Source organism: Barbatula barbatula (assembly GCF_947034865.1).
Source record: "Barbatula barbatula genome assembly, chromosome: 22".
Classification (NCBI taxonomy): domain Eukaryota; kingdom Metazoa; phylum Chordata; class Actinopteri; order Cypriniformes; family Nemacheilidae; genus Barbatula; species Barbatula barbatula.
This window is the reverse complement of record NC_136785.1, coordinates 15,003,824-15,020,560: the sequence shown is the minus strand read 5'-3', so window position 1 is coordinate 15,020,560 and position 16,737 is coordinate 15,003,824. Positions and strand designations below refer to the sequence as shown.

Sequence of the window (16,737 nt, the reverse complement as noted above, 5' to 3'; positions counted from 1 at the left end):
TTTTGGCCGGTAGTCTCCAATTTTGTTACCTATCATGGAAACTCCCATTATGCAAACCGGACAGAAGATCCCTGAACACGGGTCTTAAAAGTATGGTCTTTGCAGTCATTGTACATCATACAAATATATATACTATACGCAAAGCCTTGCCATCATATCCCCGGGATGTTTTCAGTCTCAAAAGTTAACGTGTTTTGTACTACGTTGAAATACAGCACATTGATTTTAGCATAGTTCTGTTTCATTTTGTCAAAAGAAATGAAGCATCCATCATCATTTACCTGCAAAAGCACTGTGGGATCTCTCCTAGGCCATACAGTGGGAACAGGAAGGGAGTGTTGCCGTAACGACCCAAGCATCGCAGGAAGTGCTGCGTGGCCTTTAATCCCTCCTCCGTAAGGGTCTCCTGCGTCACAATAGCGATTGAGTGGAGGACAAAGTCCTGCAGATTCTCCGTCAGCTTCTTGATCTTCAGGAACTCCCGAAATGGTTTCTCTGAGTGGTCTAAAATAAGCAAAATTTTAAGTTTGTTATAGATTTAATGAGAACATGATCTGAACATGAAGTGAATAAAAGACAGAACGACGACACAAAAAGAGCCAAACTCATTTTAAATGGGTTATTTTAGATTCAAATAATGTGAAAAACAGATCAATTATGTTGTCAACGTGACTGTATAGTGGATGTTTCCAAACCAACGCTCAACAACATATTAAAGATAACTAAATACATTTCCTCAATAATTATGAAATAATATCATTTAACCATGCATAGCTAGTAATGATATACATATTCAACATTTTGTAAAGAAGGAAAGCTAAAATCCAAAAAAGTAAAACGGCTAAATGCGTAACTGGGAAGTTTGCTTCTGAATTAAAAAAATGTTTATCAAAGCTGACTAAAGACCAGAGGAGCATTTCTGTAGATTTGGGTATATCGTCGATGTCCTTATGAAACCTCAGAGTTTTTTGTAAAAGGTAAAAAATGGTTAAACAATTAAATACTGTGCTATCAAACTTGACAACCACTTAAAAAAAATTGGGTTAGATATTCGCAAAACCCAGTGATAAACACAGATTATTAATAATGATTTGTGAATAAAAATCACAAAATGTGGAGATACAAGGTTCCAGAAGGACAGCAGCAATATCTTGATTTATACAGTAAAACAAAAAATGGTGATGATAAGCAAAAGATAGTCTGATTTGTCTAAGATTAAAAAGTTATACGGTCTTAATAAACAATTATGTACAAACTTAGTTTTCACGCTATAGAGAAGGTAAACAAGGACAATTTTGATTCCTTGTAATATCAAAATTCTCGGTCTTAGAAGAGACTGATGTCCTGGGTGACCTTGTAGAAAAAAATCCAGACATGTCTGTTATAGATCTCTGGTGTCCCATGTGGATCTGGGAGATGGAGGGAGAGAGGGAGAGAGAGAGAGAGAGAGCGAGAGAGGCAGAGAGAGCGAGAGCAAGAGAGAGAGAGAGAGCGAGAGAGACATGGGTCATACCCTGGTACTCCTCTGGGTGCTGCTCAAAGTCCAGACAGAAGGTAAGAAACTTCATCAGCATGCGTTTCTCCACCACAGTCAGCTGCTTACTGGCAAACACATCGGCCCGTGAACACGGGACCTTCAGGAGTTGAGACAGAAACACAGGGTTACAGAAGCGACGTACAGTACGTATACATGCATGGACAAATACACAAAAAAGAAAGAGATGGAACAATTGTGACAGAAAGGGATTTTAACTTTAGCCCTAAATTACTCACACAGATGGATTTTGCATTGCTATTAATGTTTTTAGTGAAATGAGGAACATCTTTTGTGTCAATGCTCTTATCAGATACATTAGTAAATAGAAACGGATGAATCCAGCAGGAACTCATTTAATCATTTAATCTCAACTGCACCAATAACTGAAATCTGGATTCTTCACATTAGGACAAAAAAACAACGCCATGATCATGAAAGCAGATTGTCTTTGCATGTCGGGTGAAATCAGACTGTGTTTTTGCATCAGAATAAGTAATCACAGGATTTTTGCTACAGTCATGTTGTGTGTTTTGTTTCTTTCTAAGGGATGCATTAAAAATGAAATTTATAACGCAAGGGTCGTGAAACAAACACCACTCGCTTTAAACCCAAATGTTCAAAGTAATGAAATAGTTAAAGTAGGGTAAACTTCATTTATATAAAATATTTTCCTTACTTAGAATTAGTTACAGGAACTCCAAATATTTGACTTGGGTTAGTTAAACTTAATTTAAACAAGTTAATTCAAGACAATTTGTCGAGAATACATTTTTAGTTCCCAGAATGCTTTGCGTGAGACTGCATTAGGAAATTGAGTGTTATTTTAGGAGTTTTTAGAAAGGAAAAAGCCTTGTTAATGATGAATGTTCATTTATCTTGGATATTTAGAGGAGTTGTATTTTTTAAGCCTGTTTGTTAAATGTTGATGTAGCTGAAATCTTAAGGTTCTCTTAATAGGACCTTCCTTTTATTAAACTGTAAATAAAGAAAAATGACCTCACTGAATTAATTAACATTCACAACTAAAACAAACTCAAAACTAGATAGTGAAATTGGGAACATCATATATAAGATTGCCTCAAATTTTTTTGTTTTTCCCAACTTATTCGAGTTCACAGTGCTGATTAAAAATAAATGCACATAAAACGAAAAGCTATATCGAAGCCAAAACTGTTGTTAAATGAAGTACAAAACCTGCTATGCACTACTAAAGCTGGAGAATGTGTTATTAAGTATCAGTAAGTTTGATTTATTCTTAAAAACATTTGACTTATGTTGACATAACCTAAACATTTCTGTGCAAAACATTTATTTCTACCTGTTCTACTTTTTCATTTCTACAGGTGAGGATGCGGCCGATGTTCTTGAACTCTGCGTAGCGGCTCACATTAGATTTGATGAGCAGATCCACCAGTGCGCCACGTGAATACATCAACTTTGAAAGGGGTCAAAGTAGAGAACACAGTAAATTTCATTTCATTGCCGTCTAGGTCCATTTAAAGAGCCATAACTACATAATGCTTTTTAACTCAGCAACTTGAACTTCTAAAGCAACTATTCATACGCAGGAGTAAATGTGAAGATGTTTCTGCTTTTTATATTTAAATCAAACTGATTTATTATAACTCTGATTTATTACATACAGTAACTGTATACAGACCTTGGAGACCAGGTCAATGTTAAATCTGCGTCCCTCTTTTAACAGTGTTTGATATGTTATCTTCCTTTTAACCTCCACAGGTGGATCCGCGGGGCTGCTGATCGGATGCTGCTCTTTCTCCTCCTGTGATTGGCCGGCGTCTGAAACGTCACGCTGCTCTTCTATTGGTTCAGACACTTCATCCTCAGCGTTCTGCGTCTTAACAGTTTCTGTACTACCGTCAGTGATAACTGTGTCTTGAGCTTCAGTTGAGGTTTCATTGGTATCTTCTGATGCGGTGTCATTGCTTGTTGCCGATGGCTTTGTTTCTTCTTCCTCACTGCGAAAGACAGAACATTTAGCTGCACTATCAGAAAAATAGTAAGAGTAAGATAGCAATGTGGGGAAATGAACATATTTCAGTCTTGATCTTTATTTTTGATGTCGTATGCCGCTACATACACTAAACCAGTAGTTCACTTCAAAATTTTTACCCATTAACTTTACACAGTAGGAATAAAGATTAATATGAAAAATCAATGTTTGAAGTGAACTAATTCTTTAAGAATGTGAGGTTATACCTGACTTGTCTATAAAGAGTCTTCATTCGAGAAAACACATGAATTAAATGAAAATGAATGAAATAAACGTTAAGTAAGAAAAGATTCACACTCGGAGATGGAAGTCAATTTAACGCTGACTCAGATTTTTTTTCATACTGGCCGCTGTTGGGGGTGAAATATGGTGTACAGTCTGTCTCTTCTCTCTCACTCACTGGCACTGCCATAATCTCTGCGGTTGTCCTGTCTTTATTGTTTGGAATGTTATTCGTGTCTTGGATGAGAAAATACAAGATGATCAACACTTTTTTTCTGAATGAATAATAATACTGTCTATTATAATGGTCTTGTGATGCCAACACAGACAGAGAATAACTCTCGCATACTTTAACTCTAGCTTGATCTACACACTCCCTAGAAGAAACATTCGTAAAACTCTTTTGTAGGAACTTTTAATAAAAAAAATGAATTTACAAAACGAATTGCAAAAAATATATTATTTCGAAAATAATGTAGCAAGCGCTTTAGTGGAACTAGCAATATATAAGATCAATCCAATTCCAATTCTGACATTTTAAACTATTTGTAATGTTAAAGTAATATTAGTGTTTAACATTGTTTTATGATGTAGGACAGGGGTTTGTAAACTGGAGTTCAGGGAAAAATATAAAGCAAACATTTATAAAGTCTTCTGAACATTGTGATTGTGTTCATCTGCTTTTTGCCGCATTCGTAGTTTCCAGAATTGTTTATCTTTCTAGTAAGTTCTCTCACCATAGTTCCTCTTTTTTCACACTCAGGTGAATGTGTAACCCTATATTTAAGTCTTTATTCAATCATATTTTCTGTACTATATACATCCAACAAAGATTAAATGTTTCCTTACACATCAAAATGTAGATATGTATAGTATCTTATTTGGGGGTCCTTGGCATCATAAAGTTTGAAAATCCCTGATCTAGAACACCAGTTTAATTGGACTACAATAAGTCTAGTACCTTGATCTTACAGACATGTTTTATTCCTTGCCACAGTTGCCTTTGTGTTTTTTTAGAAAAATAAATATAAGTTTATTTATAGAAAACAAATGTTTTATAGTATTTATATAATCTATTTTTATGACAATGTAATTTTTATAATTTGTAATCTTTTTACTTTATATATCTATATCTATTTCTACATATTCTATATTTATTAACACATTTTTTAGATAAATACGTTATAGAATTTGTTGAATATATATTTAAAAGCATATAAATGCTATTTTTTTATAATATTAATTTAGATTATTTTTTCAATTATATTAAACTATTATCTGTAAAACTCCCACAAACAATTATATATCATTCTTAAAACCTAAGGATTTTTAATTGAATCTTTGGTCTAATATACGTTTGTCCTTTTAAAACCATACTCCATTTCATTTGAATGCACAAAGGACCTCATTAACATGGTCACAGTGTCACACCGAGTGGCTACACATTCGGGTCACAAAATGCTGCTTTTATTAATGCATTCTGGATTACACCATCTGTTGTTCAGAAAACAGCAAGTCCGCCTCCCCGCTCAATGCATCCATTGAGTCACGAGCCTCAGCAAAAAAAAACATGAGACGACGGAGTTTGCATTCCCCATGGCACTTAGTCACTCTCGGAGTTTGTCCATTTCATTAAAGAGACACTTACCATGGCCAGAATGAAACAGGACAGGTAGGTATATTTGTTTTTACAGTGCCATGGCCAGCATCTTCTGTATTTAATGCATATGTAGAACAAACAGAGTACGTTTAAACTGCTCATTCCAAACAATCTAAATGTTATTGCACATAGAGTCCAAATTTGCGTCCGAAATTTTCACACGTTAAAAAATAAATACGCCGTCACGTTGTGTCAACCACATTTACACACCGCATCCTATATTTTCGTCCGTCATAAACAGGTTCCATTTTCTGCGTTTTTCACATCCGTAGCAAGCATTTTGAGAGGTGTTTTGGTAAGTCAGAGACACCGTTCAAACGAGCGCTAAATAGAAAAAAAACACATACAGAATTTCCGACTATATTCTCAAAAACCTTAAGAATCAAAAGATTTTAAATACATTTTGTGCATACAGCAATTTAATATATTTTAAAAGGGCCGTGCACCGGTGTTTCATGCATTCTGACTTCTTTACAATGTTAAACGTGCCGTCTTCTCATGCTTAATATGGTCAACTTGTCAAAAAACTCCCCCAGCGATCGTATAGGTTTGGGAAAGTTTTTTCGAACAATTAAAACTTTTTCGTAACAATATTTGAGTTCAATGAGATTTATTGGGCAATTCTTCCGGTAAAGCACACGGCACGCTCACGCGGCAGCAAGGAGAACGGGAGAAGGAGCATGCACACGAGTCACTTTCACTTGTGTGCAGGAGAGAGAATCTTTCGCGAGGTTCAGGTCTTTTGTACGCAGCATTTGGGTGATGAATGTTATATAAACGGTGGATATAAAGCTGGATTTGGAGATTGTTTGAAAGAGATATATAGAGCCGTCCCAGCACTAAAAGAGGCCAGACATGAACCGCATGCAGTGAGTGAAACCGATCTCTGTGTTTTGTTGGCAATGGGTGCGCACAAGCTTTAGTTCAGCCTAACCCTACCACCGTATGCTTTTGGAAATAATCGTACAGCTGTATCCGTCTTTTATAAATGTGATCAAACTACGAAGTATTCAATACTACACTATAGGTACTCAAGATGGGATTGGCAGAAACCATGTGTGTCACAGCCGCTTTAAAAACTACATGCTAAACAACATTTACATTTAGGCAAACAAACTATCATTCACAGCCAAAACAAAAATGTATTTGTGTTTTTTTATGTGTTATGCACAATTCATGAGATCTGGCGACAAACTTAATTTCACTGTGTGCAATCCATTACATTATATCAAATATAGACTTACTTAATCCGGTTGTATTGGAACTGAACCATTTTTGACTGCAATGACCGCCAAGAAAAATGATGTACCGTACAGCTATTTATTATTGTTCAAGGTCTGAAAGAGTTGAATGAAAGTGTGAAAGACACTTAAAAAAGAAACAGTAAGGAAACACCACGCTCACCTGGCATAACAGTAAACTTCTATGTTAGAGATGGATGAGTCCACTGAGCTGAGAGGAAGCACATCTTCTCCCTCCTCCATCAGACTCCTCCATGCCTGCTCAGATTCTGTGGCATTAACTTCCTCCTGGTTCTAAAAACAAACGTTATTCAAGTTAGTCAACACATAAGATATAGAGTCAAATAGTTGACAGATACATATCGTCTGTGTCCCTCCATCTGCTTTCTGTGCGATATGACAATTTGCTGACCTTGTAGTCCTCAATCCACGACAGGAGGCCATTGAATGTGAAGCTAGCCCAGTTCCCAGCATAGTAGGTTCTCCTATAACACGCAAAAAAACTCTCTGAAGTTGCGTCCGTCTTTAAAAATACAGTAGACCCTGAATACATTAGACCGTCTAATACTCTTTACTACAGTACAACAACAAAATGAGACCTTTAATCATGGAAAGTCTTTTTTGGTAAATACTATCCTTCAAGTTTAGGACTTAACCAGACCAGCCTGTTGCGATGATCAACGTATGGAGCAAAATATATCAACGAAATCTTGCAGATTTAGAACTTCCTAATCAGAAAATAGCACTGAACAGCTACTTAAATAAAAGTTTTGCTTTACATAACATCCGTAGTGATTCAGTTGCGGTTTTAATGTGTAATCTACCCGTTCTGTGCGTCTCTGAATGAATGTTTCATATGGTTTCCTGTACTACACGCATGACACTTCTGTTAACAGCATCTCCTGAGCTTCTCTGAGACTTTATTTCATGAACAACTCACTCCAGAACTGCTTTAAGAGTTTACATTATTCACAGCTTCATTTGAGTAAAGCTACTGTCAAACATGCACTAAAATTCTTTGCGACAACAAAATAAAAGTATTTTTAACTTAAATTAACTATGACACAACCACAAGAATAAACCATAGTATATTGTATTATTTCCTTATTAAAGGTCCAGTGTGTAATTGTTGGGATGATATATTGATAGAAGTGCAATGTAATATACATAGCTATGCCTTCAGAGGTGTATAAAGACCTTACATTATGAAGAGTTTTGTTTTTATGACCTTAGAATGAGTTATATCTATCTACATACACCGCAGGTCCCCTTGCATGTAATTTGCGATGTTCTTTCGGCCGTCGTAGGGTTTCGAAAGGGAGGGGTGGAGCGAGCGGGTGGTTGCAATTCGCAACTAGATATTACTGACTGGACCTTTAAAGTAAACACGTAATGAAAAACACAGAAAATGCACTGGAGGTGCTGGTTTATAATATAGTTGTGCATTGCACCATATTTTTAAGGATTTTTTCTGTAAGTTTAAACAACACTGTAGTATCTAGGTGTTTTATTATAGTGAGTAAATGCTATAGTTTACTGAAGTATTTTTGATGTGGCCAAATATATTACTATTGTATCGAAAAAAACTAAATTGTTCATTGTTATCTAATGTTAGCTAATGCATTTACTAATGTTAACTAATGGCACCTCATTGTAAAAGTGTTACCGATTGTTGTAAGGTTGCGCTCACTTCATGGGGTCTTTAGCCCTGAAAAACATCCACTTTCAAAAACAAAAACAAAACCTATTTTCAGCCTATGATACATCCACCAATGTATTATGGGAATCCTACCTATCCAGATGAAGAACGCTCTGGCCGACTCTGGAGCAGGCCGCTGCGATGACAGACTCTGTAAGTCCTGGAAAATGAAGCCAGACAGAGAGCATTGTCAAAGACCACCATTAAAACCAACTGCCTGACCTCTCTTTCAATGAAACATTTCAGTCAATTCGGCAAATGTGTGCCTTTCTGAGCACGCATCGCTGAAACGGCAAACCAGTCCGATTACATTGTCACAAACGTAAAAGCATTAAAGCTCATTTGAGTCTCAGTCACTCATATCACAGCTAGAGATAAAAACAGCAATTCAGTGTGAGGAAACAGAATGAGATGTGCATCTGCGTGCTACTTTCTTTGTGTAGTGACCTACAACAGGTAAATATACTTTGAATAATGCAGATGTGAAAATACAGTTAAAGCTGCAATCCGTAACTTTTGCCTCCCTATCGCCATCACTGTTAAAACATCCAATTGCAGGTTCCTTTATTTTATTTTAACATGGGTTAAAGACAAATGGTGTTAAACTGATACTTGCGCATCCATACCCATACAGATCTACACTTCAAATGAGCAGTAATACAAACCAAAAGCACCAGCAGATCCACTTAGCACATTAACTAGTGTACAAACTATGTTGGCCGACAGGTTTACATAGTCCACATTTGTGCCGTACAGGTGCAGACGAAGCGTTTGGGGTCCCTGAGAGCAAGATTGAGCAGCACCGGGGCTGAAAACAACTCCATTAAGCCGCTGAAGCGTCCCTGTCCCTCCATCTTTCTTCTTCTTCATCTGGCCTTGCACAACGCCATCTCAAACACACAATGGAAAAGTGATTTATTCCGCGCAAGCCGTCGTATCTTCCCCTGCACCGGCCATTTCACTGATGGACAATCCTGGGATTCTAGACACCCACATGTTTGTGTGGACCTGCGGTCGGTACCACAGTTTGATCGGAAACCCAACACAAAATGTTTTAAAAAATCTTCATTTTCTTTCAAATAACTCTCGCTTTCCTCCAGCAAAGTGGCTCCCTTTGTGTATACATAAAAACAACTTTTCACAATCTAACCCGTTCGTAATAGATACAATCCTACGTAGGCATGGGCCGGTATGAAATTTTGACGGTATGATAACCTTAAGCAAAAGTGTCACGTTTTTTCAATGACAAAACTAACATGTTATTTTCAAATGTCTCCGTATACAAACAACAACTTTTCAACTGGACACAAATACATTTTATTTTTAACCAACATTCAAAGAACATATATTTAATGTAAAAATAAAGCCTTACAATTAAAATACTCTTTAAAGAAATGTATTTTTATCATAGCCCATATATTACACCTAGACATCAAACATTGCATTACATGACTTAATTATTAGTTTTTTAGAAAACCCTTGAAGCGGTATCACAGACATTTTTTGTGGTTTTGAAACCTTGACCCTTTCAAACCTCCGTATACCTTGAAACCCATGCCTAATCCTACGCTATATTTTCTTTTGAACTCTGAAAAAACGGTTGGCGGACGGCTTTTCATGGCTGTCCAAACATTTACTATGAAATGTAATAACGCGTCTGAATTTACATTCTGGTTAATTGCAATGACATCATTTTAAAAATGATCCCTTTAGCTGAGAAACCCCATTTAGATTTATGGAAAAGAATCAGATTAACACGCATGGCCTTTTTAAATCAGATGCATCTCAATTATCCAGCCGGCAGAACAGCAGCGATCCAAGTTGCTTCTATATATCTGTCCGGCTAATACTGAAGATGTTTTTAAAAAGTGTAAATAACCTCCCGCCGCCATCTTTTAATGCCATTTATCCTATCCACTATTGATTTTTCCACATCATGTTTGCTAAAGACAAACATTACCTGCCATAAAGTTCTGATGCCACATAGACATGCTGGGCGATAAATAATAGATTTGTGCTGGCAGGACTTTGATGACCGGGCGAAGCCTGAAATGCTTTCAGCAGGTATTGTATGAAATCATAAATCACTCTTCATTTTAGAAGAACATTCCAAATGGATTCTATCTGTGCACCTTGAAAGTCATTTTTCGGTTATTTATAGTCGAGGCTGAGGGAGCGAGAGAGGGATTGTGTGGGAGAGAGAGAGAGAGGAGGTCACTTCTCTTTTACACTCCACCCTTTATGTCACACATCCTCTTTATCTATCTCCTCCTCTCTTTTGCTGTGTACATTTTAATCTGTGTTTGTACGAAGACGTATTTTGTCTATTGCGTAAATATGTCAAGTCTATTCATTTATAGCCATTTTTTTATGTAGTTTAATGTCATACTGTGCTCTAGTATACTTTAGGTGAAATATAACATAACATCCCTTCGGATAAGTCGCCTTGGACAGTCTGCGAAACTACATTTGATTTCCATGGAAACAAGGGTTTGACCGTGAACAAATAACAGATGAATTCTTATTTAGAAATAAACAACCTAATCCTTTAAGTCATCGAAATCAACCTGCGAAAATGTCCTCAGACGATCCACCGCAAAATCAGAGATAAAAAGCAAGATTCGCAGCCGTAAAAAGCTTGCGTCCAGTGATCTAAAGGGAGTCAGCGTCTGCCGAGCCTATTGGACGTTCTGCTAACAATCAATTCCACGCTAATGCAAGAGGGATGTGAGAAATCAATCACCTGAAAAGAGCACAGCAGAGGTCTGGATATCTGTGAAGGTGTTCTGTAATCACATGACTGCTAATAGAGGCTATTCAAGCTAAAGGCACACGGGCTCCAACCAAGATGAATAGTTACATTAACCCGGGCTCAGAGAACGACCCTGTGAAATGGCTAGCTTGTTTCCTTCATTGCTGCTCTATTAGCGGCAGGCCAGAGAACGGCTCTGATATGAGATGAGACTAAACGTGCGTCTCAGTCAGGCCTGTCAGCCAATGATTGCTTAGCCCTAACCATGTTCCTCCATAAAGACCGCTGTACCTTCACATTGTCTACATCCTTAAGCTTCTCCAGCTGTCGAGTGTATGCGCTGATATGCTTCGGTGAATGGTAATTATGAAATACTGTTAAACTGTCAATTGGAGGGAGTAACAAAGGCGTCTTAATGAGTCGTAAAGTTTGTGGTAAACCAACAACAAAGTAAAGCAGGGCTGTACAGGTCGCACATGCTACGAAAAAAATCGGTATGTGCTACGAATAAATGTAATAGTGTTGTGCGATACACTTTGGCAGGTGCATTTGACAGAGCCGCTTGGTTGTGTGAAGTGCGTTTGTCGTTGTGCTTGTTCGTTTGTGGGGTTAACTAACTATTTATTTTCGTTTTGCGATTAAAACTTGTTTTTATCGAGTCTATTGATCTAGAGCCCTATGATCTGCGTGATGTGTGAAAACCTGGAAGGAATCACGACAGATGCTTGTTCTGCGTGTCAATGAGTGAATGAGTTGCACACTTTACACTTTAAAACTCTGTAGCACCGATGCTATGTGAAAAAACATTAACGTACAGCCCTGACAATGGCTTTCAATGGGAGTCTCCGTAGAGTAAAAACCAACCAATCTTTTCATCAGAAACTTTTCATTAGCACGGCACCAACTGCAAGAAAATAACCCAAAGCCATTGGGAATTTCAGTTTGCCATTTTGCTCTTGATTATTCTATTTCACTATGGGACTCGGAGCCAAACAATATAAAAATGAACAGCCATCCAAAGGCATCTGCTTCCACCTCACCGTACCCGGAGCACTGACTCTCCGGGGACAGCCAGGTCAGGTGCGAGTTCACCGGCTGACGGGGCGCAACCGATGGGAACACAGTCCTTCACACAGTCAGAGGGTCTAGCAGGGATCATTATGGGGGCTGTGGTATTCATTAACAACTGTTCCCCGTCCGTATCCTCATTTACACCTGTATCCAGCAGCAAAAACGGGGGTAACTAGGGAGTCTGGAACAAGCACGCTTGTCTGAGCAACCTTGACACGGAACAGAGTCTGAGCAGAAATAGTCCAGGCTGCGAGTGTCCACGTGTCACTGCTTGCCTTGGGACCAACTGGCTCTGGTGGTTTTGCATGAGCGGAACCAGAAGTGGGCCAGATATATTAATTTGCACACCATCAATCACAGCACAGGAACGTTGCTCTCAGCCATCAAAGTAACGATTCTTTTCTATTTTTTTCTCATCTGCCTTTCCTTTCTGTTGTCCAGAACACTCGACTGCACATGGGAGCAACTTTATCTCCAACTGACTTCAGCATTGTCCTGAGGATCTGGCCTGCATATAAACACACTTCTGCTCTCCGAATCAGGACACTGGAGAGAACGAGGACAGTACAATTCATCCAGACCATGCAGTCCGGTAGAAGGGGATACACTAGGGATGCAACAATACAGCTCACCAAATATGTACTTCGTTTTTTTACCGAAATGCAATGCTAAATAGCTACCCGGAGGTGTTCTTGCTATGACGAAAACAGCGAAACGACTGTTAGAAAGGCGGCCGAGTGACATGACTTTCGTTAAACGGACTTTGGAGTGGTGCTGTAGACGCGCTCTCTGCGTGTGCTGGGAGCAGCGCGAACGTTTTGCTTTCGGATGCAGTGTGGAACACATGATGAAGTACATACTTGATGTGCCAAATTCGGACATTATCACTTTGGACAATAAAGTGCTAGGTTCTGGTGCTTCAGATGGCCAGCCCGCGTCTGTTCGTCAGCACTCAACAGCACATTGCTTCACCATCACTCGCCATTAGGTGTTTACTCATGAGGATGAGTTAATCTATCTCAGCGCACAGACATACAGTCAAACACGGAAAGAGCCAGTTCAGAAAGTAATGAAGATTCAAATCAGTGCACTTGATTGAGAAAGATTGAGTGAGTGTTTATTGCAGGGTACAAGATAGCGGTCTAATTCATAGTAACCTGCTGCTCATAACTGTGTTTTAGTTATATTTAGCTTTAAGGCTTTTTATAGGACAGTAGAAAGCCTGACAGGAAAGTAGACTCTTGTAGTCGAATGCGTTTAAACAGCCACAAAAGACTGCCTGCGGACATAATGCGTAAACGAGAGGAAACAACAAGTCAGCATTTAAACTTTGGCTGAATACTTAAAAGTTTGGTTTGATAACGAAAAACGTACCAAGCAAGAATAATTTCTCTCTTCATTTCAGAATTCTAACACACACTTACATTTATGCATTTGGCAGACGCTTAACATTGCATTATCCTATACATTTATACATAGGTTTGTGCAATCGCCTGGGATCGAACCCACAACCTTGCGTTGTTAACGAAACGCTCTTACCGCTGAGCTACAGGAAAACTTTACAGTGTTTATGCTGTGTCTCGCGGCAGTCAGCGCAGATTAATCTCAAATAAGTTCATAAATTCATACATTTGGCTGGGACGCATTCTTAAAGGGAGACGTCAGACGAATTATACATCAGGAAGCAACTGTGCAAAACATACGCAAAAATCGCATTCTCCTGGCGCTCTATTTAATAAAGGGTTCAGCTGAAATGTATATTCACAGTATATGTGTTTTACAGCTGGATCTTAGGTTCTGCATAAAAACAGGAATTAAACCTAACAAAAAAAGTTTACAATGCATGTATTAAGATGGGTGAGCATTAATGAAGAATTATTAATGAAGAAGAGCATATATTCTGAGAAAGTCAGACAAGTGGTTGTTGGTTTGAGCAATGCATACAGTATATAACCATTGTTCACCTGAATTCAGGTCGGACCCGAATAAATGTTCATGTAATAAATGTATTACAGCAAGCTAAATGCCTATTTAACGGATGAAATATTAAACATATGTACTTGTTAAACATCCTTGGCACGCCATGTACACACTTCTGATGCAATTTCATTCAACATCCAGCTATATCAAACGTGAACAATTACAGATGTATGCTGCTGTCACATCACTTTCAATTGTATACAATAAAAAGTGTCCATGCAAAGAATAAATAAGCTTAGTGACACAGTGACACAAAAAGATCCGTTGTCTCAGTCTCGAACAGACCATATGTGATTCAGCATCACTGACTCGTGTCATCATCAGACTCACACACGTGATCCATTAGAGATTTCCTTACCTCTTGTTTACATTCTTTTTCATGTTGTACGCGTCATATAAAAACAGCATAATGACTTCCGACATCAACACATAAATGCACTTGTTCATCAAATGTGTCAAACACAGCCAGTTAGCTTTAGCATGCCTGTATAGCTGTTTTCAGTCGTCTGTGGCAAACACAAGAGGCTCTCGTGCCACACTCATGGTCCTCGGCGGCGGGGGACACCAAATACACACCCGGAGAACGGACTATTGAATGTGTCATATTTATTTAGTCATTTCTTACCTGTGCCGAGAATGACAACATCAAATTGACACGGGAGCTCCTCGGAAGCCATCTTGAAACTACAAACTGTCACGTGACATGCTTGGGTGACGCACGCGTCATGTTTTTCTACACAACCGCAGCCAATAACACACTACACAACATATGATGGTCAAAACAACGGTATAAATATTAATAAATTATACGATTTAAAAAAAGCTATTAAAGCTGTATTTAGTGGCAAAGTCCAGAAACGTATCTTTACCTGAATGGAGAGATGTAATGTTTTTTATTATGACCATTTGATTTCTAACATATATTCTAAAACACAAAAAACAAAAACAAGAAAATCCTTCAGTAAAAACTATTTTAATTCGCCGATGGCGTATGTTACCAGCTGCTGTCAAAGCAAAATGTTGTTTCTTTAATTAGCAGAAAAGCTACGACTGTCAAAATACCTTCATGGCTCTCACAACTTATTGACAGCCAGCAAAAAAAGAATGAGTAAAAACAAATAAAAGACAAGTAGGCGAATAATATATAAATAATAAATATTACGAAAAGTTGACATTTATTGGCATATCTAAATTATGCGTTAATTTATGACTTGTGAATTTTTTAAAAGTAACAATTTGAAGTAAAGCTATTAAAAGTTTTTGACCCTTTTAAATTGTTTAACTTTACATTACTTTCATTTTTGGACTATTTTAATAGCATTACTTTAGATTGTTGCTGACGTAATGCTTCTCTTGACAGCAGTTTTCTTAAACGCCAGTCTAATTTTAGATCCACGAAAGTCTTATTTTCAATATTTATTATAAATGCCCGGCTCACTTCTACTGTAAATGCACTAGACCGTTTGCTTGTTTTTATAAAATGTGCACAAATTTATATTGCAGAAGCGGATCTATAATACACCAGATTGCATGTCTTTTCAAAGTAAGTTGGTTGATGTTATAATTTCACCGCTTCAACTCTTGCCAGTTCATTTTTTTACACGTATCTCCAAGATTCTGAACCGGACACAAAACAATAGAGGGGCGGTCCACTTATAATTCACACATTTCAAAAACGCTCCCCTTATCTTGAGATATGCCAGAACGCACCAGAGAATATATTTCAGAGTCCCTTCTTCTATTCCTATCTGCATGTTCCAGATGTTTCTGTGTTTTTTCATCGCTTTTTAATGGTTTTGAAAATTCGTTTCATGCATGTTATGGAGTGCTTGATATTTTATGTTTTTTCTTGGGCACAGTTTATTGGTAAGCCAATAGATATGACCATATCTCCCAAAACAGCATGGATAACCCTTTAGACGTCCCTTTTCTTCAGCTTTCTTGACTTACCATCACAGACATTGTCAGTGATACTTATTTCCTAAGCCGAATGGAGACAGGTGTTTATAGCCTCAAAAAAAGAAAACTGGTGACACTTGATCTTCTTCAGTCTGCTTTTTTGAAACACGTCGTGTCCATGCTTAAAACAACAGTGGCAAACAAGACAGATGGCTTACAACAGAAGAAACTTTTTTATCCTCTCGTATCTGGCGCACCAGGGATGCTTCTAACAAGAGAGTGATGGCGGAGTGTCTTCATGTCAACTGCTCATTCTCCAAGGGATCCAGCCCTCTGTTTTCATCTGAGGAAAAATGTAAAGCCGAACCTGTGTGGATTGTAATCATTTTGTGTGGGGTTTCATCGCGTGCCATCGCACCGGTATGTTCTGAGGCGTTTGTGTCTGGACAGTTTTGAAAGAAAAATCAAAGTGGCGAGCGCTACAATGCTTTTTGTGAGAATCAAGCAATTTATCTTGCAAGAGCCCACACCTTTACCCGCAGTCTTCTGTGGGATCCAGAGGCTTTGATTCGCACTTCTGAGAACCGATGGTATCCCCTTTCTTGGATAGTACCGAATACTTTGCTGTGTTTTGCTTGTTTAACACTTTCAGACCGCTTGTG

At 38.1% G+C, this 16,737-nt stretch overlaps 1 protein-coding gene across 1 annotated transcript in view; it reads right to left on the bottom strand.

Moving 5' to 3' along the window:
- The window catches only part of chm (CHM Rab escort protein), a 41,292-nt gene extending 26,193 nt beyond the window's left edge, over positions 1-15,099 (bottom strand). Inside the window, exons 1-9 of the mRNA XM_079486689.1 lie at positions 15,046-15,099; positions 14,802-14,934; positions 8,467-8,533; positions 7,087-7,159; positions 6,838-6,968; positions 3,198-3,516; positions 2,856-2,972; positions 1,514-1,634; positions 282-504 (exon numbers count right to left, since the gene is read on the bottom strand). Of these exons, the coding sequence (XP_079342815.1) occupies positions 282-504; positions 1,514-1,634; positions 2,856-2,972; positions 3,198-3,516; positions 6,838-6,968; positions 7,087-7,159; positions 8,467-8,533; positions 14,802-14,853 (1,103 nt within the window). The 5' untranslated portion in view covers positions 14,854-14,934; positions 15,046-15,099. The remainder of the gene's footprint in view (positions 1-281; positions 505-1,513; positions 1,635-2,855; positions 2,973-3,197; positions 3,517-6,837; positions 6,969-7,086; positions 7,160-8,466; positions 8,534-14,801; positions 14,935-15,045) is intronic.
- Between the last annotated feature and the right edge of the window lie 1,638 nt (positions 15,100-16,737).